The sequence below is a fragment of the Rhamphochromis longiceps genome, linkage group LG11 (genome assembly GCF_057381845.1).
Source record: "Rhamphochromis longiceps isolate RC_006_pf linkage group LG11, R_longiceps_female_GT1.1, whole genome shotgun sequence".
NCBI lineage: Eukaryota > Metazoa > Chordata > Actinopteri > Cichliformes > Cichlidae > Rhamphochromis > Rhamphochromis longiceps.
In genome coordinates, this window is record NC_140567.1 from 32,740,919 (window position 1) to 32,767,259 (window position 26,341).

The 26,341-nt window shown below is 41.8% G+C and overlaps 1 protein-coding gene across 10 annotated transcripts in view; it reads left to right on the plus strand.

Annotated features, from left to right (window-relative positions):
* sema6cb (semaphorin 6Cb) overlaps positions 1–26,341 on the plus strand; it is a 154,707-nt gene that overhangs the window by 78,642 nt on the left and 49,724 nt on the right. For 9 of the 10 annotated variants that reach the window (XM_085423696.1, XM_085423705.1, XM_085423706.1 and 6 more), the window contains 7 exons: positions 5,100–5,302; positions 11,000–11,114; positions 12,556–12,613; positions 15,715–15,771; positions 16,167–16,268; positions 25,068–25,158; positions 26,075–26,197. In XM_085423696.1, the coding sequence (XP_085279822.1) occupies positions 5,161–5,302; positions 11,000–11,114; positions 12,556–12,613; positions 15,715–15,771; positions 16,167–16,268; positions 25,068–25,158; positions 26,075–26,197 (688 nt within the window). In that variant the 5' untranslated portion in view covers positions 5,100–5,160. Of the gene's footprint in view, positions 1–5,099; positions 5,303–10,999; positions 11,115–12,555; positions 12,614–15,714; positions 15,772–16,166; positions 16,269–20,890; positions 21,338–25,067; positions 25,159–26,074; positions 26,198–26,341 lie in introns of those variants that run through there. The other variant, XM_085423703.1, reaches the window with a different exon arrangement.

Genomic DNA, 26,341 nt, shown 5'->3' on the forward strand with positions numbered 1-26,341 from the left:
ACGATTTAAGGTCATGATTTCTTATCGTTTTAGTCTGATTTATGCATTAGCCCAGAAAAGGCCTGGATTCTGTGTGGATTCATCTTACAAATCCAGATGCGGTGCTGTTGACTAATCCAAATGAATGTCAGATTATCAATGGTGTGCCACAACATCCCAGAAACACTTACCCCTCCAAAGAGGCCCAACTGCCAGTCTCTCACAGCTTGCTTAACACGTCCAGTTCATTAAAAAGAAAATGATCCAAGCCCTCCCATCAAACCCTAGAACACAGAGAGTGAACATGGAATAGGATCAGCACTGGCCTATATCCTTTGGACAGCTGTCAGCTCACCAGCTATCCCTCTCTCCTTAGACTGCACAGAAAGTCATTAACTGATTAGACTTTGTGTTGGGTTAAATTAAGAGAGCTCAGAGTTCCAGAGGGTAGTTGATTTGTAGACACATTTTTCAGTGTGCTTTGCTTTGTCTGCTAGTGTAACAGATTCAAAAGTATAGTTTATGCTCGTTTCCAGTTCTATATCTTTATGTTTCTTTGACTTTAGCGGGGTAGCTTGATTTGATTTCCAGTTGGAAAGGAAATATGCATCTATCTCATAACCAGCCCTGGTGCAGCTGTTCAGTTCATCCTGTCTAAAACAAGCTGCTTTAGCTTTCCCTTTAAGCCAGCTTTCTTTTGATTAGCTGCCTCGTGTAAACAGAAGGTTTTAACTGTTTAGCGGTTGTGCTCACAGCTGTGGCTGTGAGGACCATATTAACAATATCACCTGTTTTTGATGTTACACAGACCTAATGGCATTAAAAACTGTTGAAAACGGAGCTTTTAGGGCAGACTGAAGACTGTGCTTTTGGCACAAAGGAGTTATTTGTAATATACTGACCTCACTATTTGGAACTTGGGCCATATTTAATATAAGAATCCACTATTGAAACAGCGTCTGTTTGAGAGAAAACGGGGAAATAATAAGTCTACTTTAAGCTGTACAACCAGAACAATGTCAGCGATGGAACAGAACTAAAGGCAAGAGCTTGGACCTTCAGTACGTAATGTCTATCTGCAGGAAATCATCTGATGGAGCACCAAAGACTGTTTATTCTAGGAGAACAATTTTAGTAAAGCCGACTTTAGGTACAAATCCCAAAATGAAACTTGTTTCAATATCTTCCATCCAGAAATTTCCTATAAATATAATATACTGTGATGTTTGATTTCATAGTTTCAGGTAAGCAGTGTCTCTAAAATAATCAATGATGCTGCATTCAGTGCCTGATTCACATACAATAAATCACACCCAGAGAACAAATTTATAATCAGGTGAAATGTTTGATATGCACTGCACAGTGTACACGGCACAGAAATGAGTATTTAATCTTTTTCAAGTGCAGAACTGAAATGTTTTTTGTGCAACATTGATTCATTGATGTGAGCTTCTTTGGGGAGCCTCATTTGCCAGCATTTAACTTAAAAGTTCAGCAGCTTGTGGAGTATATTTTCGTATGATTTGAGCTCGCCAGTATTTCACACTTGAAATCTGAAGGTAAAAATCAGATTTTCTTTTTTTTGGTGGGGGGTAGTTTTTAGCCTTTATTTGGTAGGGCAGTAGAGGGCAGACAGCAAAGAACAAGGGGAATGATGCAGGAAATAGTGGGTGGAATCTAACCAGGAGCTCTACTTTTCACATATGCTCAACCAGGGGTGGGTGATATATCCAATACACTCGATGAGTATAAAGACAAATCCCTTTTGTCTAGATTTGCAAGTATTTATTTTTGTCACACAGCTTCTAGCAGTAAAGTTTGAAAAATGTCTCCAGCACCAGTTCAGGATAATGAAGTCCTCAACAGTCTGAAACTCAACCTTAACTATAAGCTAATACTGTATGCACAAACCATGTGGGGTATATTACTTGTCTTGCATAAGCTCTTGTACTCAGTATGGTTGTCTTGTTTTCACACTCTGTTGGTTGCCTTCCTTTAGCTAAGTAGGTTGTCAATAAATGATCTCTGCCTTTCTTTCTCACAAGAATATAGTGTTCCCCGGACACGCTGCTTAGGTTTATGTGCGGCTCTGCGTATTCATGATGAAAGTCGATAAATTTTGACATTCGGCTGTTTTATTGGTAATTTAACGCTATAAATGACAAAAGTTTGTTTAGCCTTTTTCTGCCGTGAATGTTTTTGACGTTTTAAGTGACGTTTCTCACTTATTTGTCTTCATAATAACATCATCTGTTTAAATAGCTGCTTCGCTGGCTGGGAGAAAAAAAACAAAGCAGCCAAATTATACCATATGAGGCTAATTCATCAGGTATATCGCTCTCATATACTTACTAAGGCAGGCCACACAAGCTGCTGTAATTCACAGAGTAAACACAAACAGACACTCGCCTACTCACGTCGATTTATGGTGTTGTGATCATCGCTTGACCTCATTGCTAAATGCAGCTTTCTGCCTGCATTTAAATGAGGCACACTATTATCAATATTGATGACAGTTCATGTCTCTGTTGACTTAATTTTCTGCTCCCACTTAAAACCATGTGGCCCAAGTCTCACTGCCAAGCGACACAGTGCATAAACTTGGGAGGGCTTGTAAGAACCCCTGTAGAGGACACATTGCCCTCAATAAATTGGCAAGGAGTGCAGGTCATCACAGTTTGAAGTTGGTTTCGACAAATCCCTCTTCCATCCATCTGTTACTGTCTCTTTCCTCAAATATCAAACAGATGTGGAAATTAACATTCATGCATAATCTCAGCCTTGTGTACAATGTCTGGAGCTGTTAATTATTCCCACACAGACACCCGAGTCCAACTTTTATGCAAACTTTTTTTTTTTTTTTTAAAGGAAATATTCGCAGAGCTCCTTTGTCAAACACTTTATTGAGAATGATAATCTGTGATTTGAATTCTTGGAGGTAGATGAGGTTGCAACATCTTTACTTGATAAGCTGTCATTGATGGTTTTTGTTTGTTTTGTTTTTTGAGATCATTGACAGATACTGCTTGTGGTGTTATTACATCTTTCTTTGACTTTTCAGTTTTGAAATCTTGATTTCGATGGCAGCACCCTTTGTTCGGCTACGGAGTTGTTCCTTTAATTATGCAAGACAAGTTCTTCTCTCATGCTAACAAACGCACAACAACAAATGAATCACTTTCTGTTTACCACCCAACTTTTTTCCAAAGGACGTGCTGTCTGTACATTTGAATGTTTTTAGCACCAGGTGTTCAGGTTGATAAATGCAGCAAGTATTTGTACTATTTAAGTATTAAGCATTTGAGTGGTACAACCTGGCACATGCATCTGTTTCCTTACTCTGTGTGCTTCAGTGCAGATCTGCTTGCAGGTCATGTTAACATTTTCTGATATCTGTTTAAAAGCTGCTTTTAAGCAGTGAGCCTTTTGAGCCTTTGTGATAATGGCCCAGGAAATTTTCCTGCCTTTCTCGGACACTAACCCACACCTAAGCCCAACAGTGTTTGCCAGTATTGAAAAGATGCCTGATGCAGACAAGGTCCCGTTATGTGATTGATTAGAGAGTGCATTTTCATCTGTGAAAATTACTTAATAAATCTTTGAGGCTCTCCAGCTTGGGTTTGTGACTTTTCTCACATTGATTCTCAATTTCATTTTTTTACCCATTACTATTCATTTTTTAAACTTTACCAATACATTGCAGTCTGCATAATGAAATATTTTGTCATTGTAGCTTAACATATCCATTCTTAAGTTATATTTGTATTTATTTTCCAACTTCTGAATTGTTAAACCTTTCTACCCAGAGTCCTAAAAGGCTGACTGGGTATTGCCACCACCCTGCATGGTGGGTGGGCGCAGCGTGGACACCAAGAATCACAAAGAAATACCAAAGATAGCTGTCACTTCCAAAAAGCCAATCATCTTCTTTGTAGCAGAATCTGGAAACATATTAGCCTATTGTGTTGTTGCATAAATTCCCACAAGTGAGTTTCCTACACTTTCAACTCTGTGGCGGCAGACATATCTACTCTTTACCATAATAGAAATCCATGTGAATGTTTCTTTTGATCTAATATCACAAGTCCCGGTCACCATTGCCTTTAAATGTACAGCCCTGTCACAAATTATCCAGGTATTAGCTTGGGCCTTTTAACCAGACAGACAGGTGTGGCAATTCTAAACATTTATGGTCCTGACCTATAACTCACAATTGATTCTCCGTATAAAGCACATAATCCTGCTGCCACTCTCTCACTGGTGCAAACAGAAATGTTGAACGTTCTTGCTGCTTCACTGTTTTCATCTTTTTTGTTTGTTTGTTTTGTGTTTTTGCCTTTTTTGTTTTGTTTTTTTATTTGATGGTCTCCACCTTTAGTTCCTCCTGTAAAAGCATATAGTTGTATGTGAGAGATGTTCACCCTGCTCATCCTCATTACATTTCATCAGTTTCAGGCTCTCTTTGGTGGCTCATGAGATTATGGAAAGTCTTTAAAGCCTCCTCATATTTCTTAACCATTGGTGACTGTTGCAGTTGAAGGAGCTGTTTTTGCACAAAGCTCATGTGTGAGAGCCACCTTTTAGAGGTGATATTTAAATATGCACAGGAGTGACCTTTTACCTTTTACTAAATTAAACAATTGCAAGGACATCTCGCCATATCAGGCGGAGCAAGGAGTGTTTATTGTGTTTAAGACACGGTTGGGCAGTGAATGTTTAAGTGTCCTTCTGGTCAGGGTCCTGCAGCCTGCCTTCTCTCCTGGTTGCTTCCCTCACACGTCTGGTTTGCTCTGACTCCATCTGCCTTTTTTTAATGCATTTGCACTCTTACAAATCAGTGGTTGGGCGGACACTCAATCACATCACTGCATTGGCATGAGGCATTGCATGCTAATAGGAACTAAGATGCCACCTTTAAACATTACTCTAGTCATTCTTCAGTTATGTAATTGTTGCCTTTTAAATTAGAATCTCTATAAAATGCATCTATATCCAATGCGTGCTACTATATTAGAAGTCCATGTTACAGTGTTTGACTGTCTTAATTTTGTTACACTGAGGTGTCTCGGATGTCATATTGATAACAACAATGCACCAACTCTGTGCCTTTTCTTTTATAGGTTGGTTAGGTGAATCTGCTGTGGGCCATGTGTTACTGGTGAGGTCTCTTCCTCTGCCAAAATGAGGCTGATGGTCGTCTTGCCTCGACCCATCCTGCCAGCCTTCCTGGCTCTTACCTTTGTCGCCTTCTTAGCTCAGCTGTCCTCAGGAGCCACGCCGTTCCCCCAAGACCTGGAACCAATCAGCGTCGTGGGCAGAGAAAGTAAGTTCAAAATCTGTTGTTGCCATGGTGATCTCTGTTGCAGGAGTACATGTAAATCTAGAGCGAGGGTCACTAAGGCATATCTCGTCACTGGGGGATATAGCTTAGTGAGGTGGATGTGTTTAAGGCTATGTTTGCAGCAAGCAAATCTGTAGATGTTTATTCTGCTGCTGGAACAGCTATAATTAAATTTATTTGTTGAGCTCTGCGCTGACTCGGTGTCGAATAAGGTCACTTCAGTTTTAGTATGCATGATTAAAAAAGGTCTCAGTCAGAGCGGAGGTGCAAACTTTTAGCAAATTTGTAGAATAATTTTGATGTAAAGTGTGTAGTGCTGCTTTTTATTTTTATTGCCCATGTATCTGATTCACATTAGGATACAGCTGGGTTATTTAGACTGTCCAACAGGCTAAACATTGTTTTGAATAATAAAACATTTATTGTATGTGGCATACAACTGGAGTGTGTAAATAATGTCTGCAGTATATCATAAAAAGAACATTTTCACAATGCTCTCATGTAAAAATTCTTCTTCTTTGATTTATTTAGCTTGGTGTAAAAGTCAGCAGCCAAATTTCTCACAGTAGCTTCATTTAGCACTGACTATGAACAGTTGCAGGAAAAATGACTCAGCTGTCACTCTGTGGGGCTTTCATGTGTACTACTACTGACTGGTGTGCAAGAACAGCACTGACAAGAAATAAACAGCAAATATTTCTTTCCTCCCTTGGTTTAGATCAGAGTTTGGCAAACTTGTACTACAAAAAGAGCAATTTTTCAGTATTTTTTGCAAAGCAAAACAAAACCCCATCTGTATGCATGCACAACACATACATACTGCTGTTATAATGAAGGTGACAGCTGGTTAGTTTACTGACATCATAAACATTCTTCATTTTAATTTTCATATTGAGCTTTTTTTCCTGATAAAGAGTTGGATCACCACTGATAATCAATACTTGTCCCTACCGAGGAGACAGTGACTACAATATGGATTTTTTTTTTTAGTTTTTTTTTTCTCTTTTAGTTAATATCACCTGACTTAATTAATGTCTGAATTGTCCATGCTCTTCAGTCCCTAATAATACCATAATTTAATTAATTCAAACACATAATAATGCTTTTTTTCCTGTAATCTTTCATATGAACAAAAGATTTTCATAGCACAACTGTCTCAGCCATATTCCAATGACAGTCGATAAAAGCTAATAATGAATTATTACCCCGGCTCCACATGTTACCACAACACAAGACATTAACACTTCAGAGCTACAGCTGGAAACCAGCAAGTTTTTGATTTAAGAGACTCTTGAAGACTTCTAACAGACTCAAGACACTGCTCTGTTGGACCACCTTAGGGACCCATCTGTGGCACCCAATAACTGGGAAGGTCTACAGAAGAGGTCTTGGCTGCTAAATGTAATGGCCCATAATTGATTTAAGAGGTGGCTGAGACCATGGCCCACACAATGTAATTGATCTATCTGGAAGAGAGTAACGCTACCATTAGCAGAAATAGCTGTGCTAATAGTGCTATATGTGGAGCTCCGTCCCAGGTGTAATGAGAGCAATTTGTCACTTCTAGTTCCAGCAGGTGACAGCATGGCGCAAGGTCCCTCGCAACTCTGAGACATCCATTATGAATCATAGTACTTCGTCAGGATGAAGTCTATGAAATCATACCTAAGTGACTCCTTCTTTTAGAAAGCGGACAAATAATTTTTCTTACACTTTTGTTTTTGACTGACACCGTGCTGTTTAAGTTGGGCATATTTGGGTTTTCCACAGCCAGGGCAGCTGATACAGGTTATACAGAACATGAGGCTATTAATAAAATGTCTAGTCTTGTTTAGGATGCATACACTACACTGCCTATTTTCATGATTGGTTTCAGGCAGCTTTTTTGCTATTCTTGGTTCTGTATAATGTCTGAAAGAGGAACTTTCTTTAATCTTAGCATCTTACACACACAACCTTTTCCTTTGTATGTTAGAGGCAGCCAATCAAGAGATATTGTCCTTAAGAGGTGTTGAAATCACCCAATTCTTTGAATCTTTGGGCTGAAGGAAGGACAATACTCGGTGTATAAATGCTCAATCAACAATCATTTATTTCCATACAATTCAACAGTCAGAGCATTACAACGTCCGGACGGGAGAGATGCCTGCAGAGGTTCGACAGCATGTCTCAAAATGGTGACGGGTTGCTCAGCTTTTTATAGTCTCTAGTGGCCCCCATCTAGTCGTAAAAGCCAAAACATCACATTTTTTCTCTGTTACAGCGCCTAAGTTATGACCTCGGCAGTTGTTTCTCTGCTTTCTGTAAGGTGGGGGTGTGGAATGTGGTCTATCTATCTCCCCTGTCTTTAGACACAGAGTCTCCTGCTTACAACCTTCTCTTCATGATTCAACAATTAAGCATGTCAAGAAAACAGTGTAACACATTCCCAGCAGATCAAGGATACAGAGTGATGCACATTTATCTAATGAACTAATATGTGAATATGTTCTGTTAACTCAAAAGTATAATGAGAACTAAACTACATACAGCTCACACACTCTATATTAAAGGGTATAATGTGATCTACAGCAGTATTCTAATTCAACTACTTTGATTACATATATAAGGTAACATATAATAACAGAATAATCTAACAGAGGGACGTTGTTAAGGTTAACCTAAAATCTCTTGTTTCAGTCAGTGAATGAGGTGCTGCTCCAAGGTTCTGCATATGATAAATAAGAATTATTTTGAACAGTTTCTCATGCAAATCAATTCCAACAGAGTTCAAGAATAAAACCCTGCAGTTGAAAAAAGGGCATAAAAGGTTCCTTTTAAAAGTTATCATTACTATGCAGTAGCAATAGCTTTTAAATATTGAACTAAGTCCTAGCAGTTATGGATAACATGTCATAACTTAACGCGTGTCCTTGACAGACTGTTTCCCCTTTCTTTCATTTGTTCTTTAAAATGCAATCTTTGAAGTGCAGTTTGGGGAAAACCTCTCAATACAAAATCGGCTTTACAGCATATCAACTTTACCTACTCCCATTGTCCATGAAGACTAAAAGCTAACCATCAAGATGGTCAAGAAATAACATTGTTCTTAATACTACAAGTGTTGCTGGAGCTTCAATGTAGGATTCTGGTGTAGTTCTTTGAGTACTTTGTCTTATGAGTTGTACGTTCTTCTCGTTGTAGTGATCCTAAATGCCTTGAGTCATTATCCTGGGGGTTTTCTGCTAGCAATGACCTAGCCAAGCTAAACAGGGTGTGAAAGTGCTAAAGAGTAATTAGAAATCCTCATTTGCCAAGGGGGAGGATGGCAGGGCGGGCTGCTGAGCCACTGGGAGTCTCTTCACCAGACAGCACAGCAAGGTCCAGCACTCAGCCAGACATTAGGCATTTAAATCTTTAAACAGTCGATTTGAGACGAGTGGTTAAAGGAGCGTGTACGGCTCCCTGTAGAGAGACTAATTTCAGATTGTGGTGTATTTCTAGGGGGGATTGCTAATTCAGCAGCAGCCCAGGTCAGATGGGAAGCTTGAGGGCACTTAATACAGTACTTTACAGACAGAATGCTCTGGCCTTCAGCTGAATCTTTGCTTAGTTAAAAAAAAAAAAGAAGACAGCAGGGGAAGTATCTGTGATATGGAAGACAGCGTGGTGTCAGTATTGAGCCAGGCTTATTCCATTTTTGCCTGAAGGATCTTTTTTTAATCAAGTTTTTGAAAGGCATATCCATCCACTGGCTGACTGTTATTTTGTTATTTAAAGTACTGGACACAATCTCCCATTGTTTAAAATAATATTGCCCTCTAGTGAGTTCGTCTGCACTTTGAGTAAGGGAAAGAAAATGAAATTAACATGCGGAAGAGGAAGAAGGGTGATAGGTTTGTAGCTTGAACCCATCCGCTGGAACGTTGAAGACAATATAATTACACTGCTAAGCAAGACACAAATAGGCAAAGTTCTTCATGTTACTCGTGCACGGGAGAGACCGGACAGAGCGCCGTCCCTTCGCTTGACCCCAGTTGCTCTCGTCCGTCCTCCCGTAACACTGTCCTTTTATTGAGGTTACATGAATATGCATAGGTTCATTAACCTACGACGTCTACATACAAACAAAGAGTACCTTGCCTGTGTGTGTGTGTGTGTGTGTGTGTGTGTGTGTGTGTGTGTTGCTGATCAAAGGGTCAAACATCCTTGGTCAGGAAGAGGGTAGACTAGACCCCCCCCCCCGGTGAGGAAGTCCAGCAGTTCATCTAAACAGAAAAGCACTTAGACTAGAACAGACGTAGCTACGTTAATCCTACCATAAAACAATTAAAACAAGATGCGACCTCTTCCCGTGCTCCCAGGATGTAGGTGTGCATGCTAGTGTGGAATGCACACCAAGCCTCTGTAGCCTGTTAAAGATCACACAACTTATCACTACACAATTGATTATACACCTCTAAGCATCTATGGTTAAATATTTCTAAGCATAAATAACAATCAACAATACAAACTCTAACAAAGGGGAAGCTGAAAATCAGCCATAGTGCACCATAAAGTTTATATTATATCACTGTTTCTTTGCACGACTTCCCTCAGTTCATCTTATTTAACATTTTATGTTTGTTTTTTGTTTAATGATTTTCCTGTTGGTGTCATTTGTTATAGAGGCACTTTACCAGGTGAAGGTATTTAATGGCATTGATGATAACACTAAAGACATGTTCACACATGAACTTTCGGAGGTTTCGGGAGAATCGCGTTGGGATATTTTCCTTTCTCACACGTGTCATGCAGCAGTAAATGGTTTGCGTTGGAGTGAGTACATCCTGTCGTTTCTGTGACAGGGATGCATGCAGGAGATGGAACACGTGTCGCCCACTAGTTGGCCTACTTGCACATTCAGCACAATCCTGCATCAGACAGACCTTGCAATAAGGACCTCACAAGAGTATTTAATGTCCAACATTTGCATTTTCGCGTGCACTCTCCCTGATAAGTCCTAGAAAAGTTCATGGGTGCAGTGCATGCATGAAAACGGCTTAAGCTAAACTTTCGTGACCTTTGAAACAGGTGAGACTGATTTAAATGTGACAATTAGAATGTCTATTCAGATGTTTTTGATTTGTTTCTTTGTTCTCACTTGGCACAGTCCCCAGACATGTCTGCTCAGAAATGCTTACGAGGAGCCAGTTATTTAAATCAGATTGACTTCTACGACACGACTGCCTAATTTGCAGCTTAGGATGCTATTTTTCTCCCTGATCCACCTCCACAAGTGTGCATTTGCATACAGTGTGAGCTCAGGGTTTTCAAAAAGACGACTAAATTGTAACCTTGGGTTAGTGTTTCTTAAATTGCTAATACTACTGTGCATGAAATTTTTAGCTGTCGTTGTCAAACTGCCTCCATAAATGTGAAACTGAAAAATTGCTTTTTTTTTTTCTTTTTTCTTTTTTCAAAGGGGAAAAAAACGCCACTGACATTTGACAAAGACTGGAAATCCCTTTCCTTTATTCCTAATTTTAGTTTTAAAATTTTGATTCCACGGTGAACTGTCACAGTAAAGTTCTGACACTCCTTTCCAGTTGGATTTTTTTTGGTTGTTTTTTTTTTTTTTTTTTTTTTTTGGAGGGGGGGATGCATATGACTGTCTTATACTCGAATAATTTCTTCTTCTCCATCTTTTTGCCCATGCAGCGTCGTACCTCTACCCCAGCTTCCAGGGACTCATGTCAGACAATGACACCGTCCGCCTGGGTCTGGATTTCCAGCGGATGCTAAGGATCAACCACATGCTCTATATCGCTGCACGGTCAGTCACCATCACTCACCTGCTAATTCAACATAACAAAAGATATAATATAACAATGTTTACATTGTTTACTGAAGTTGAAAATATGACTCAAAACATCTCATGTAAAACGTTGACCATTACTTCATGTTTAAACATACAAATATTAGGACTATAAGGACTAGGGATATTTTCATACATGTTTTTTACCAACCTACTGTAAAATCTGTACATTTATAAAGGGATAGTTAATAATGATGAATGATGACCTTACACATTTATATTCATTAGCATCCGTCTATAAGTCTGATACTATGTTAACATGTGCATGGTTGCACAAAGGCTTCAGTATAATAAATATTTTTGTGAGTAATTATAATCATGTTTCTTTAACCTAAACCTTTATCCACACACTTCTTAAATAGTTTGATAAGCAGCCAACAAGCTCTGAATAATTTATCTGAGTATATAAGCAACACATTTACCCATTTGGAGTTTTTTGTTTGTTTTTTTTTAGCCAGTAAAGCTAATTAGTTTTTTTTTCTGTTTTGCAGCAAAAACAGGGCAAGAGGTAAATGGGCTCTTGAAAGGACACAATGAAGAAAGACAAAATTTGCAACTAATTGTCAGGGCAGGAAAATAGCCCAGCAAAAGAAATCAGTGTCAACAGTACAGATATTATATATTAAATGCATAATAAAGAACTCCAAGAAGGCCAAGTGAAAGTAAAAAGTGATTAGGGGAAAAAAAAAACATGGCTACAGAAACTGCTTCTTGCAATTTTGCATTTATGTGAAAATGTAAAACTTCCAAAAGGTAAATGTTTCCAAAATAAAACTTTTAGCTCTTTGTGAACTATATCTCAGGCAGCACTTCTGCATCAGACTGCTTTCATGTTTGCAGTTTGGCAGAACCTCTGAAGTTTTTTCAAGTGCATTACACAGCCTAATTTGCACATTGCTCTGCTACTCGATGTGTTTTAGGTTAATTATCTAAACAGTACAGGGTTGCACCTTCTCTGCCCAGTTGCATTGTGCAAAATAAGTTCTGCTATAGTGTTTGGCTCTATTTCAAAATAAAGTGCTCCCACTGCCAAGAACCCAGTCCAAAAAGTTATAGAGGTCCTATATGCACATAAACTGGCTTAATATTTTCTACAGCTGCGTGCAACAAATGCATTCCTCACTTCACAAAGTGATTCATATGGGTTTTGTCGATAGTTGGAAAACTCCTGTGATGTCCTGAAGCCAAAAAGCCAATAAACCTTGCCTGTTAATCCACCTCCCAGTCTGTGTTGCTGCACAGCTGTAATCAATTGCACTCAGAGAAAAAAGGAGAGTTTTGGGGCAGGTTTTGGTGAATTGGTTAAGTTAGATGCTTCTAAAGCTTTGCATTGGGGAAAAAATATGAAGGGTTGCAAAGAAAGATGACATCAATAATGTCATGACTCACTTTCTTGCAGGGACCATGTGTTTGCCATCAATCTTGCAGCTTCATCTGAGCAGATAATCCCACAGCAGGTAAGTGTCTGTCTGCTATCATGATTGAAAATCTTCCAATGTGTTTACTTTATTTCGATCTTATACAAAAAAACCCCACCATAGCTATATTCTAGTTCAACATAGAACTTTTAATTGATACATGTGTTTAGGTCGATATTCATTTATTTAAGGACATTTTATTTATCTTGGATCATGCACTTGCCATTTGCTTTTAAACCTTAACAACGGTCTGTGGATTTTTCTGAATGCAAAAACCTCACTTCAGAGGTAAATTCTTTCTGTAAGACTTTGACATTCAAGGAACGTTTGATCTCTCGATCCTTCGCGATCAATACCAATAATGTGAGCGTTATCAGGCTTACTCGACTATTTTGGTCTGCTAAAGTTGAAATAAGTTTTAGGATTCTGTGCTCATTAAACATAAGATTAACTTTAAAGTCGTTCACATAAGCGAACATGGGCTTTTACTTGCCAATAGTAATAGTCTGGATAATACATCACCAGGACAAAATAGACCTGAACCCATTTTAAGGAATGGTTTGAACCAAGGTAGAGCTCTTTGTGCCGCTTTTCCTTTCTTGTACATTTTTTGTTCTTTTTTTGAACAGTGGTGTATTTACAGGGGGGATGGGCTGTTTTTTTGTATCTCGTTATTTTGCTTTCTACCCTTTGCCTTTCACTTTCATTCAAGTATTAAGCAATCTCTCTTCAGACATCTATATCCACTACAAGTGGAGCGCTGCTCTTGTTTGAAGTGCCATGTTCACTCCTATCTGAATCTCATTTGTCAAACATGATTGCACTTAAATAAAAGCCCTCCAAGGCTTGGACTTTTGTTTGGTTGTGTATAAATTACTGCCAAACACGGATATTTATTCTGATAACACCTCTGTTCCACACTGAGGACATCTAAACTATTGATTTGGGTGTGGAACAAAACACAAAGAAGGGGAACCTTTGAACAAAACTATGTTAGTCGTTTTTTCTACTGGGTTATATGAGGACTTGAACATTGAATGTGTGTATATGATGTGCATTTTTTCTCCCAATTCACCCATACTGCTGCTGCCTCCAGTGTGACAGCAGGAACTGAGAGGCAAATTATTAAAGACTGTATGAATACACCACCATCACGTTCTCGCTGTCCTACCCTGTTATCCATCTGAGTTCAATTGGTGGTGTGTGACTGACTCATATCAGAAAATGGTGGGTCCCCCATCATCATAGATCCATTCCTTCATGGCGGCTAATTTTTAAACTAGCTCTTCATTTTTCACACCGGGCGCTCATTCGCATTCTCCCCTTCACCAGTCTCCTCGGGCCTGGGTGGCCAAAAGTAATTATTAGTAAACCGAATCGAGCGTGGACAAGGTAAAACCTATTACCATAAATGCTGAGTCCTACTGAATCATTTTGGACCTTCACAAAATCACCTCAGAGGTCTTCCAAACAAAAGTCTTTTTCTATAGCAAAGTGTTGGCTGTAAAATCAGTGTGCCATGTACTGATTACAAAATGATGGATTTGGTGTCAAAAATTTGACTCATGATCTTGAGTTTTATATAAAATAAGTTAGACCAAAGATGTACACCCTCGAGCACCAGGGACATCTCACCTTTAGAGTGAGGTTGGCAATGTGTAGTTTTCCTACAGACAAAATAATTAAAATGAAAGACCAAAAGCAGGAATGAATGACTCCTACTGTAAGTTGGATTGTCTGTATATCACAAATCTGTGACTTGTGCTTTATTTTATTTTTTTTTATCTCTGTCCTGTCTAAACTATCATGCATTATCCTGCTGCTTGAACTCTCATCCATAGAAATTGTGTGATGACTATTTTATATCCATTGTGCTCAAGCCAAGTGAAAAAAAAAAACAGGGTTAAAAATCCAGAAATGTAAGAGAAGTACTGAGATATGTTTTAATTCTATTTTTTGACAATGAGAAAAATACATATTAATAGTAACCTTAATCTTTTATTCATTCATTATCATGTTTATCTGAGAAAGTGGAAATGAAATAATACTAAATTTGTAGATGTACCCTTAACAATTAAAATGCAAATCTATTCTTCATAAGTTTTGCTATACTGAAAGCTGTCTGAGAAAATTGAGAGGCAGCCACAAGAAATGGAGAACAAGGTACCTGTGGGATGAATTGTGCTTCAGGGACTTGTGGTCCAGCTGAAGTGAAACCTCAGCTTCAGTAAAGATTCAAGATGCATTTTAAACCGGTGTTGCTTTCTGTGAAGCTTTAGCAAAGACATAAAAAATATGCACGGCACTGTACAATATTACTTTAACCAAGTATGGCATTGGAATTGTGGCAAATATTTTCGTTTGGTGTGGACACATTTACCTAAAGCTCATTTCACTCAAAAATGTATGTTATTATGTGGCAACGAAGAGAACTCTTGGTCTGGATATCGACCAACTGCACAGAAATATTGAATACTTCAATATTGGCAGCCTTCCACTCAAGCTAGCCAATTTGTTCCCAGACAGCCAATTGAGCCATGCAGCTCTTATCTGCTCACATGCTATTGAGAAATGAGTTTAAATAATTCCAAGTATTTAGCCTGGTATTGATAAGTTCTGAGAAAATTTGGCCACTAAATTAGTCAGCAGTTGATGGGGGAACATTAATCCTTCAGCTGGCAGAGCTTGTTAACAAGCTGATGGATCTTTTTCAATAAAAGCCTGCTGAACGACTAGCACGGCTACAAAAAGTGTATTTTGTCGTGTCTACAAAATAAGGACAGGGCTTTTGGCCAGCAGGTTAATTGAAGCTAATTGACTCCTCCTTATATAGACAGTGAAGTGTTGCGAGCAGCGCTTTGTGTTTTGTTTCACTCGTGTGTGCATTTTTACAGATCCAGAGATTTTTTTTTATCACTGAGGCACCACAACTGCCCACTGATGAGCTGCTCGAGCCACAGCAGGCATCGCTGATATTTCTCTGTTTGCTTGTTTTTCTCCACAACAGTTTATTGAAATTAATGAGATTTTTATCACAGCTGTCTTGTAATAGCACTTGAACGATTGGGAGCAACAAAAGCTGGGATGGTGAGAAGCAGCTTGTCTTTGAGCTGACAGTTGGCTCTCTGTTCATTTTTCAGAAACTGACTTGGAAGACGAAGGATGTGGAGAAATGCACTGTGAGAGGGAAAAACAGCGTGAGTATAATCTTCCAGACACATACACATTCTCATCTCGTTCTGTTTTCGGTCTTGGGTTTCACTTCTTAGGTCTTCTGTTCTCTGTATTTGCCACTGCCTTCATTTCCTGAACAAGAGAAGCTTTTTAATGAGCAAAAGTAGTGTGCAGGTAGCTTATCAGAAATGCAGCCATCAGGAGAGACATACTTGAGTTTTTTGGCATCACATTTTTCTCTCCAGAGCAACGGTGAAACCCCAAGAATCGCCCTGAGGATTACGATAATGACTGTGAAAACGCAGAAAACTGTTAACCTGCTACAACTCCTTCTTTGATTGTGTTTTTGCCGTGCCAGGACCCACAACGGACCGGCTTTATGATGTGCAATAATGTCCAGGTCTTTTTCTCCTGACAGGATGAATGTTACAACTACATCAAAGTTCTGGTACCACGCAACGACGAGACGTTATTCGCCTGCGGCACCAACGCTTTCAATCCCACCTGCCGTAACTATAAGGTAGGAAACCGTACACCCGTGTGCCGCCGTCTGGCCTCAATTACAGATAAGAGATCATATTACAGCTGTTTTGAGGTTCCCTGTCCTTGTATATTTTGTCAGCTGGATGCTGTTATTTGATTTGCTAATGGAAATGACAGTTTAAGCTAAACTCATGCCACATGCACACGAAGCCCGTGAGGTGTTAAAGTCATCAGGATGACAGTTGAAACCTTAAATTCAAATTTTATTTGTCTCATACACAGTACGATATGCAGTGAAATGCTTAGACAACTGCTCGTGACCTAAAATAAAAGACTATGAATAAGATGGCAGAACTTGAGTGATTGTGTGGTGGTGCTTGAAATCCTCTATTGACATCTGTGATAAAATATCTCATAAGTTTGATATTTGTTTTTATGAAATAGAAAAACATGTCATGCACACTTATGGAGAACATGCCCTTAAGGTTGGGTAATAAATAAATAGCTGGCCAGGGTGTCTTGGAGAATAACACCTTACAGCAGCTGCACCAGAGATAATTACAATGTTTCATCATAATATAATAGAGCAGTTTGAACAATTGAACTCTACAGCATGCATACATTAATTTACTATTAAAACTGGTCAAATAGATGAATTGCATAAAGTGGATTAAAATAAAGGTCAGGCATGCGTATGGAGCCCTGATTATTGTAAATAACAAGCTGATGCAGTACATCTGTAATAGTCAGCTAGAGCTCGAACAATAGATTAAAAAAAATGTTAGCAGCACTTGGGAAAAAAAGACATCTACTGTGATGTAACACCCACAAACACTGCCACAAAGAGAGGTCGTTCCAGGTTGAATGCAGCATTCGTCAGCTTTAAAAGAAGTCTGGCAGTCAGCACTTCAGCGATAATACAACAAACAGCTGTGAGCTTAAGCTACAGGCACGCCTAAAAAGATAACTGGAAAAACTGATTTAAGACATCAGCAGAGGCAGAGACGCGCAGGCTGAATGCAGACAAAATAAAGAACCAACTCTTAGATGTTGAAATAAACACACACAAATATGGAGCCCAAACATTTAAATATTAGCAGAGTATCTGTACTTAAATATTACTGCAATGTATTCCCATATTTGTGTGTTACATAGACTTCAAACTTCGATGTTGATAGAACAACGTGTTGGTAAAACACGAAGAGCAGACTGTTGACTGAACACAAAGTATGCTGATGGTAGCTTGATTCATACCTCTTAGACAGCAAAGCTGAATGAGTGGGGAGTGGGAATATCAGGGACCATAATGGCACAAAGTTTGAGGCAAATCCATGCTAGTACATGAGGCTCTCAGATGCACCTAGCCTCCCTGGTTACCCCTCCACTTTAGAGATAAATAACAGTGTTTATAGCCAGCTGAAAGCACTATATTTTAGCAGGAGCACAGGTACAATTTTTGTGCGGACAATGTGAGTGTAAGTCTTCCGCAGTTTGAGGACTATTGGGAAAAACCTGACAGGAAGCAGTGCAGTGGAAGCTCTGAGGTGACATCACAGCTCTGGACTGGGATTCACAGCAGGCTATTAGAAGAGAAGGGAGTAGACGTCCTACAGCACCGACTGTAAATCTAAGGGTGTGGGGGAGTCTGCAAACCAAAGAGGAGTTGAATATCTCTAGACTTTAGTTTTTATAGTTTTCTTCTTCTCCCCAGTGCGCTAACCCACAAAGTAACTCCTGGGGTTTCCAACAGTCCACAACATTAGAAATTAATTAGAATTAAACATTTTCAAAATAAGGGATTATTTTGAAGAAGCATAATGGATCTGCTGTAGAGAGCAAAGTAAAAACGTTTTCTGATGGCTCCTTGTTTCCTGGTGGATGCATACTAAGAAGTGTAATTAACAATATTTAACCAAGTGCAGTGCATAAAGATAGCTGTTTAATTTCTTACTTTTGTAAAACAAAAAATAATCTGCCAGATGTTTAAAATGAGAGTTGCCCTCACTGCAGCATGATTATGTCTAGTTTTGGGAAATCGGAAGTCATTCTACTGAACGATGCTCAGTCTCGTCTCGGGGCTTATAGACGCAGGATCTCCACAGGCTGATGTTTGCTTCCAGGATCAAATCCTGTCTCAGTCATGTCCTGAAGGTCCTGTAGAGAAGTTGATATAAAATGTTTAGAGAACTGCGTAGCGACCTACATTCACACATTATCATCGTTTCCCTGCCACAGACTCAATTTTGGTAAAAAGAGCAGCTTTACATTTTTACTAAAACACATCCACACGTTCGTTCTCTCTGCAGCCTCCAACGCCCTTTTTTTTCTGACAAGAGATGACTATCCACACAGCTGGGGAGAGAGGGAGGAAGTGTAAATCATATCAAGGAATCTGTCTCTGGGAATCCACGAAAAATCTGTGGAAGACAGTAGGGGATTGGGTCAGAGGCGTGTGTGTGTTGTTCAAAGAAACGAATGGATGCCCAGCCATGCACTGGCAGCTTGACTGACCAGGCTGCTGAGACAGCTGGTGTGTAGACAACAGTGAGGCTGTCTTCAGCATGCGGTTACGATACAACTAAACCTTGAAGCATCAAATCCGTCTGTCTTCATGTGCCCACTGGGGTAACGACCCTACAGTCACTGCACAACTTTGCTGAATCCTAATTTCTCTCTGATGTTCTCTCTGAAATGTTTTTGGGGGATTAACAAACTGCTGTGAGGAGAAGTTGGCTGAAAACTGGTGATTTTTATTCAGATGTAAACAGAATTAATTCTCGCTTAAAGAGGACCAATCTTCAGATGATTACTGATTGGGAACTGAATGGGACTAACCATGTTTGTTTTGTTTTCTTTGTTCAAAGTCCTCCTGATTGTATTAATGTTTTCTTCTCATTAGTTACACCATTTAGTAACATCAGAATAATTTTCTTGATGAATTTTCGGGGTTCAAGGTTTCTTAGAGGTTGAAAGCTTCCATGGATGCGAGATTCCGAGTCTATTTTGGAGAATTAACTTACTTCGTAAGTAATGAACAAATACTGTGGAATGCACCCAGTTCCTTGCAAACATTCCCAGTGTTGAAAAAATGCCCCAAAATTGCTTCTTTTTTACCAGTCTTACATTAAAATTTTTAACCATGTTTGTTTATTTAGATTTTTTTTTTTTTTGAGAGGCATGTTTTTAATTTGCTTTTTCCTGTTTTTCTGCCTTCTCTGATTCGTTAAGCTGTAAAACACATTAACAGCACTTTATCTTTACTGCTGTTACCTTCACTTGTGCAACTCTTCACCTGTATTTTTGTGAAAAGCACTATTTACCAAATCTAATCAAAGTTCACCTTTTAATGCTGAACAAGAGGCACATTCAAAAAAACGAACTACAGCAGTGTAATTCTTTTTATTACTGCAACAGCAGCACAAAATAAAAATCTCAGTCAAAGCACTTGAAGCTACACCAAAGTGATATTTGGGGCAGAGCTGTTGTGCTGGATTACATCAGCTTCAGGAGTGTAGTGTAGCATAAACACATACTCTGTTAAGAATCTGAAGTGTTTTGTACAAATCCCTTGAGACATTTATGCACAATTTAGAAGGCAAAAGTCTATTGTAAGGTTTTGTCTTGCTTATTTTCTCCTCTACTGCATGATCTTATTGCCAAATGTACAGGGAGCAGGCAGCCATTACCCCACCAGAAATGTGAAGTCGTTTTTTATAGCTAAACTGGTGTGAACGAGCTCAGTCACAGGGTGCTGTTGCACCACAGTTAGCTGTGTGGCTGCGCTGGAGAATGGATTACAACCCATTTCCGGTCTTGCGTATTGCCACAAAAGCAAAGTCCGTAAAGAGTAGATACCAACCAATGTTCCCTTAACCTCAACTCATCGCGAGTGAATGAATAGTGGCATTGTAAAGCGCTTTGGGTGCCTTGAAAAGCGCTATATAAATCCAATCCCTTATCGCGGCCTGGAACAGCAGCCTAACTCTAACTTAACCCTAAGCTTACAAAACATATTGTCATGGTCCTGGGTCGGTGACCCAGCGCTTTTAGTTTGTTATCATTTTCCAGATGATGATGATGATGATTGTTTTAGTTCTGTGTTATATTCGGTCTGCCTCTGAGTCTGCGTCTGTATCTGTCTGTCTATGGTGTCACCCCATCTGTTTGTGAAGCTGTCTGTTTAGATCTGTGTCTTGTTTGGTTCCCCGTGTCTGAGTTTCCTGTTTTATTGTGAAGGTCTCTGTCTGATGTGAGTGTTCAGTTTACATTTCCCCTGTCCCGTCAGTTCTGATTTCTCCCAGCTGTGTTGCCCTCCTGTCCCTCATCCCCTGATTACTGGTGTGTATTTAAGCCCTGTGTGTTCTCCTGCCTGTTGTCGGCTCGTCTGCATTCATCCGTCTACCTCTGCGTTCTATGGTGTTCCTGTCTCTGCGTCTCTCTGCCCCGCACCCCTTTTGTATGGTCTCAGGTTTGTCACTTAGTTTCTCCCAGTTTAGGTTTCCGTTTGTAAAGTACTCATACCTCGTTGCCTGTTTTTGTCACCACCACCTTTGTAAATAAAACATCACTCGTATCATCAGTTTGCTGCATCTTGGGTCCTCCTTTTCCTCCACACCACACGGCTCCCTCCGCCAGCCGTGACAGTACGAGCCGACCAACATGGACCCAGCAGCATCCGCACCTTCCCAGGAGTTTCGGGAGGAATTAATTGACACTGTTTCAAGGTTGGTCAACTTGTGGCTCGAGCACGAGGGGGAAGGGTTTCACCGCGCGGTAGAAGCCAGGCTACAGCAGCTAATCTCTGCCCACTCCTGGCTGCTGGACTCGCTTCACCCGCTAGCACAAGACTTCCTTCTTCACGAGCTGCACCTTCATCCACCAGCCGCTACCGCTTCCCAACCCAGCCCGGCGGTGAAGGTTTTGCCCGGCCCGCCGGAGGTTTTGCCCGGCCCGCCGGAGGTTTTGCCCGGCCCGCCGGAGGTTTTGCCCGGCCCGCCGGAGGTTTTGCCCGGCCCGCCGGAGGTTTTGCCCGGGAGGAAGCGACGATCGCGCCGTCGGCGCGTCACCCCACAGCCGAAGATTAGGACTTCGGAACTGCCGGCTGTGGTGAGTGAGAAGGACCCTTTTTCTGTTTTGGACTGTGTGACTGTTTGTTCCGGGGCTGTGTTTTTTGAGTCAGCTGCCCCGCCGGTAGCTCAGTTAGCTGCCCAGCAGCCACTAGCTCAGTTAGCCGCTCAGTCGCCACCTCCATCACATTCAGCCTCGCTTCCCATAGCACAGTCACATCCACAGCCTGACTTACTACAAACCTTATTTCAATCCTTAGCCCAGTCAATAGCTCAGTTGGTAGAGGAATCATCAGCCTTATCGTCAGCTCAGTTTCCAACTTCACAACCATCATTTTCCCCTACACCTCCGGTACAGCAAGCTATGTCTATCCAACCCTTACAGAACTGTTCCACAACCTTGAATCCTAATCAGAGAGACAAACCAAACAATATTGTTATCAGTCCTCAAAAGCTGGCCAGTTCTGAGACTGAGATACACTCCAGGGCTTCCCCAGAGGCTGGGTTTCAGCCCCCAGCAGACTCTGGACCCCTGGCGGTTAAGAAGCCAGCTGAGGACCGCACCCGGCCGTTGCTGCCTGAGCAGACTCAATGCTCTGTGCAGCTGCAGTCTGCCATGTGTTTGCCAGAGGCCCGTGTGCCTTCTGGTTTTGTCCCGTGTGTTCCAGGGGCCCCTGTGCCCACTGGTCCTGAGACTGTTCTCGCTGGAGGGCCCGAAGAGCCCGTCCAGCCTCCCGCCTCGTCAGCCGGAGGGCCCGAAGAGCCCGTCCAGCCTCCCGCCTCGTCAGCCGGAGGGCCCGAGGAGCCCGTCCAGCCTCCTTCCGCTTCCTCGTCAGCCGGAGGGCCCGAGGAGCCCGTCCAGCCTCCTTCCGCTTCCTCGTCAGCCGGGGGGCCCGAGGAGCCCGTCCAGCCTCAAGTGTCTTCTGCTGGGGATTCTGGAGAACCCAGCCAGCCTCAAGTGTCTTCTGCTGGGGGTTCTGGAGAACCCAGCCAGCCTCAAGTGCCGTCTGCTGGAGGGCCCGAGGAGCCCACCCAGCACCACGCCTCGTTAGCTGACGGTCCTGGAGGACCCAGCCAGCACATCTCCACATCACCTCCTGCAGCATCGCTGCCGTCAGGTTTTGCAGCCGTCCCGCTGCCGTCATCCTCGCCTGGTCCGGCCTCCGCTTCAGCATCAGTCTCGCCTGGTCCGGCCTCCGCTTCAGCATCAGTCTCGCCTGGTCCGGCCTCCGCTTCAGCATCAGTCTCGCCTGGTCCGGCCTCCGCTTCAGCATCAGCCTCGCCTGGTCCGGCTTCAGCATCGCCTGGTCCAGCATCTGCTTCAGCATCAGCCTCGCCTGGTCCGGCTTCAGCATCGCCTGGTCCAGCATCTGCTTCAGCATCCTCATCAGCCTCGCCTGGACCAGCCTCCGCTTCGCCTGGGGCTGCAGGGGCCACGCAGCCTTCGGGTCCCCTACTACCACCTTCACATCGTCGGTCGTCTGCCAGGCCGCTTGTTGGGCATCATCACCACCGTGGCCGCCCTCCGGACTTCTGTTGCCACCCCCGCCTGCTGCGTGGACGACCTCCTACGCGCCGCCGTTGCCGTCCGCACGGTCGGCCCCCTGAACTGTTTCCCCGTCGCCGCCGTTGCCGTCCGCACGGTCGGCCGCCTGAACTGTTTCCCCGTCGTTGCCGTCCGCACGGTCGGCCGCCTGAACTGTTTCCCCGTCGTTGCCGTCCGCACGGTCGGCCGCCTGAACGGTTTCCCCGTCGCCGCCACTGCCTTCCGCATGGTCGGCCCCCGGAGATGAACTATTCTAGGCTCCTGAGTTGTCAGCCTCCGGGCCGGCCTCCTGAACTATATTTTGGGACCCTGTTCGGGGACTCCAGTGTGTGTTGTGTTTTGGTCAATTCTTTTGGGTCACTGGAGTTTTTTTTGTTTGGTGTTGGTCCCTCCGTCCTGGTCCCCCGCCGCCCGCCCTGGGTTGGTCGTCTGTTTTTGTTTTGGGCTGTCTGGGGCCAGCCCTTGCGGGGGGGGGTACTGTCATGGTCCTGGGTCGGTGACCCAGCGCTTTTAGTTTGTTATCATTTTCCAGATGATGATGATGATTGTTTTAGTTCTGTGTTATATTCGGTCTGCCTCTGAGTCTGCGTCTGTATCTGTCTGTCTATGGTGTCACCCCATCTGTTTGTGAAGCTGTCTGTTTAGATCTGTGTCTTGTTTGGTTCCCCGTGTCTGAGTTTCCTGTTTTATTGTGAAGGTCTCTGTCTGATGTGAGTGTTCAGTTTACATTTCCCCTGTCCCGTCAGTTCTGATTTCTCCCAGCTGTGTTGCCCTCCTGTCCCTCATCCCCTGATTACTGGTGTGTATTTAAGCCCTGTGTGTTCTCCTGCCTGTTGTCGGCTCGTCTGCATTCATCCGTCTACCTCTGCGTTCTATGGTGTTCCTGTCTCTGCGTCTCTCTGCCCCGCACCCCTTTTGTATGGTCTCAGGTTTGTCACTTAGTTTCTCCCAGTTTAGGTTTCCGTTTGTAAAGTACTCATACCTCGTTGCCTGTTTTTGTCACCACCACCTTTGTAAATAAAACATCACTCGTATCATCAGTTTGCTGCATCTTGGGTCCTCCTTTTCCTCCACACCACACGGCTCCCTCCGCCAGCCGTGACACATATCCATACCTGACAGTGTGAACGTGAAGTGGTCTTGTCATGTCTCTTGGAAAACAGCATCTGCTGGGGAAAGTGGTTTACCATTTAAGTGCAGGAGAAAAACACACTGGCTTGTATTTTTTAAAAACAATCTCTCGTGGGGAACACTTAGCTCGGGACGCATTGAAACTTGTTTTGGTGAAGCATTTGCACACAGGGAGGTGGGTGCTGTCATGAAATGGGTAATTCCTATCAATAGAGAAAAACATGAAAACTGTAAAAGACATTCACAGTCCAGGCTGCCTGAAAGAGCATTGTTTTTTTTTTTAAATATTCTGAATATTGTAACGTGCAAATATAGGTTTAGATAAAAGTTCTTCCCTTTTAAAAAATGCAATATATTTCTCCTAAATGCAGAGCATATGTCTTGTATTGCTCTTGTTATAGTTGTGTAACTGTTAGGTTATCATGTCTACTCCACATTCATGATCTCTCTATTTAGTTTTGTAGAAAGGACCGAGTTTGACAATCATCTTGCAGAACAACAATAGAACAGCAATCACACAGAGCTGTGTGTCGAACAAGCCTGAAAAATCCAGGCCAACGTGTTTATGCACTGTTAACGCGGTGTATGTGTGTCAGTCACCTTGTTGACACAGAGGGCGGTGAAGTCGCTCTGCTGGGTTTCTCTTGTTGTTGTGTTTGAGGCTCGCAACCTTGTTAACAGCAGGGGCTGGAAAAATAGCAGCTTTAATATCTGTGCCTGAGAGATAAACTGGCCTCTCTGCTTTCACACATCTTTTATGGAAATGACCTGTATACAATACACCAAATAAAACTAATCTTTATGATGCATGTGTTGCCTTTCATTATTACACAGTGATTTGATACACCTCCTTTGCGTCCAACTGCAATTCTCACTGCATTAAAGACTTTTGGTGTTTGAGGCTGATTGATTTTTTTTTTTTTTTTTTTTTTTTCTGTCAGGGCAGAAACAACCTCGTGGGTTTATAAGTGTAAACAGCGGTGTTGTTTTCTTGTTTACAACTGTCACTCTGTGTTTTATAGCCCATTCTTCTGTTGGGTTAGCTTTGAAGCTTTGTATACATCCTTGTAAAGCTGCTTCATTTCTGTCCTAGATGTCGACACTGGAGCAGGAAGGGGAGGAGGTGGTGGGACAGGCTCGATGTCCCTTCGAGTCCCGCCAGTCCAATGTCGGCCTTTTCGCAGGTAAGTAGTGACCCAGATGATGTTCAAACTTGAAATCTCACAGGTTCAGGTTTCTCACTGCTGATGATCTGTGCTGTGACATTTTTATTATATAGGTCAGGCTTGGAGTAATGTTTTTTTCTTTTTAATCAAACTAGCGTTTATTAAATGAACTTGAAGTCGGGTAAAACGATGTTTGTGGTGGACTATATTCAGAAGAAGTCACATATATTTTGCCTGTTTTGTTTTTTATATTAACCTTGTGAAAATATGTTATAAATGTATTAGAAGGGGGTGGAACAATAGGAAAATGACGTTCATCTTTCAGAAACAGAAGAGGATGGTTTGCTAAAAGTGGGTAGCTGTTACATATAAAGGACCATTTCTAATCAATAGGCTTAAACGTGTAACTGCACTTGGCGTTCTGTCTCTCTGACGTGGTAATTGGATACTAAGATAATAATATATAATCTGCTAAACTGCATGTTAACTTCAATTAGTGCCTCATTACAAGTGTGTCTCAGTAAGAGTCTGAGCTAAAAGCCTGAAATGTCGATATAATTGAGTATCTTGGCATAAATCATCAGATGGTATAATCTGAAGTTTCCTCTTCACAGATCCCGGTTTGTGGTTAGATTTACTGCTTTATGAACATAGCAGTGAAGCAAGTTGATACATTGTGAACACATCAGGATCAAGTTCAGGGAAGAGAGAGCCAAACGTACACTCAACCCTGCCAGGTTTCCACTGACATTTATGCAAAGTTCACACAGGCTGTTATTAAAGCTCGCATAGTCTCCTACAACTGCTTTCCTTAGCCTCCTTTTAAAGAGGAATAAAAGTCACCTGTGACCAAAATAGACACTTAAGAGAAGTGGGTTAGTGGGAATTGTGATCCTTGACTGTAGTTCTCAATAACTTTTTTCCTTTTTCTCAGGTGGTGATTTCTACTCTGCCACCATGACTGACTTCTTGGCAAGTGACGCAGTTATTTACAGAAGTTTGGGTGAAAGCAGCCCCGTGCTGCGTACAGTGAAGTATGACTCCAAATGGCTGCGAGGTGAGAAGCCAATGCAATAAGGTGTAATGTAATAGCATATCAAATGCAGCTGTGGCTCTGTAATGCGGTTGGTGGTAGGTTAAGGAAATGGAAGATTTTCTGATATGGTGTGGGATCTGAGACCTTGTTTCATTTCAGATGACA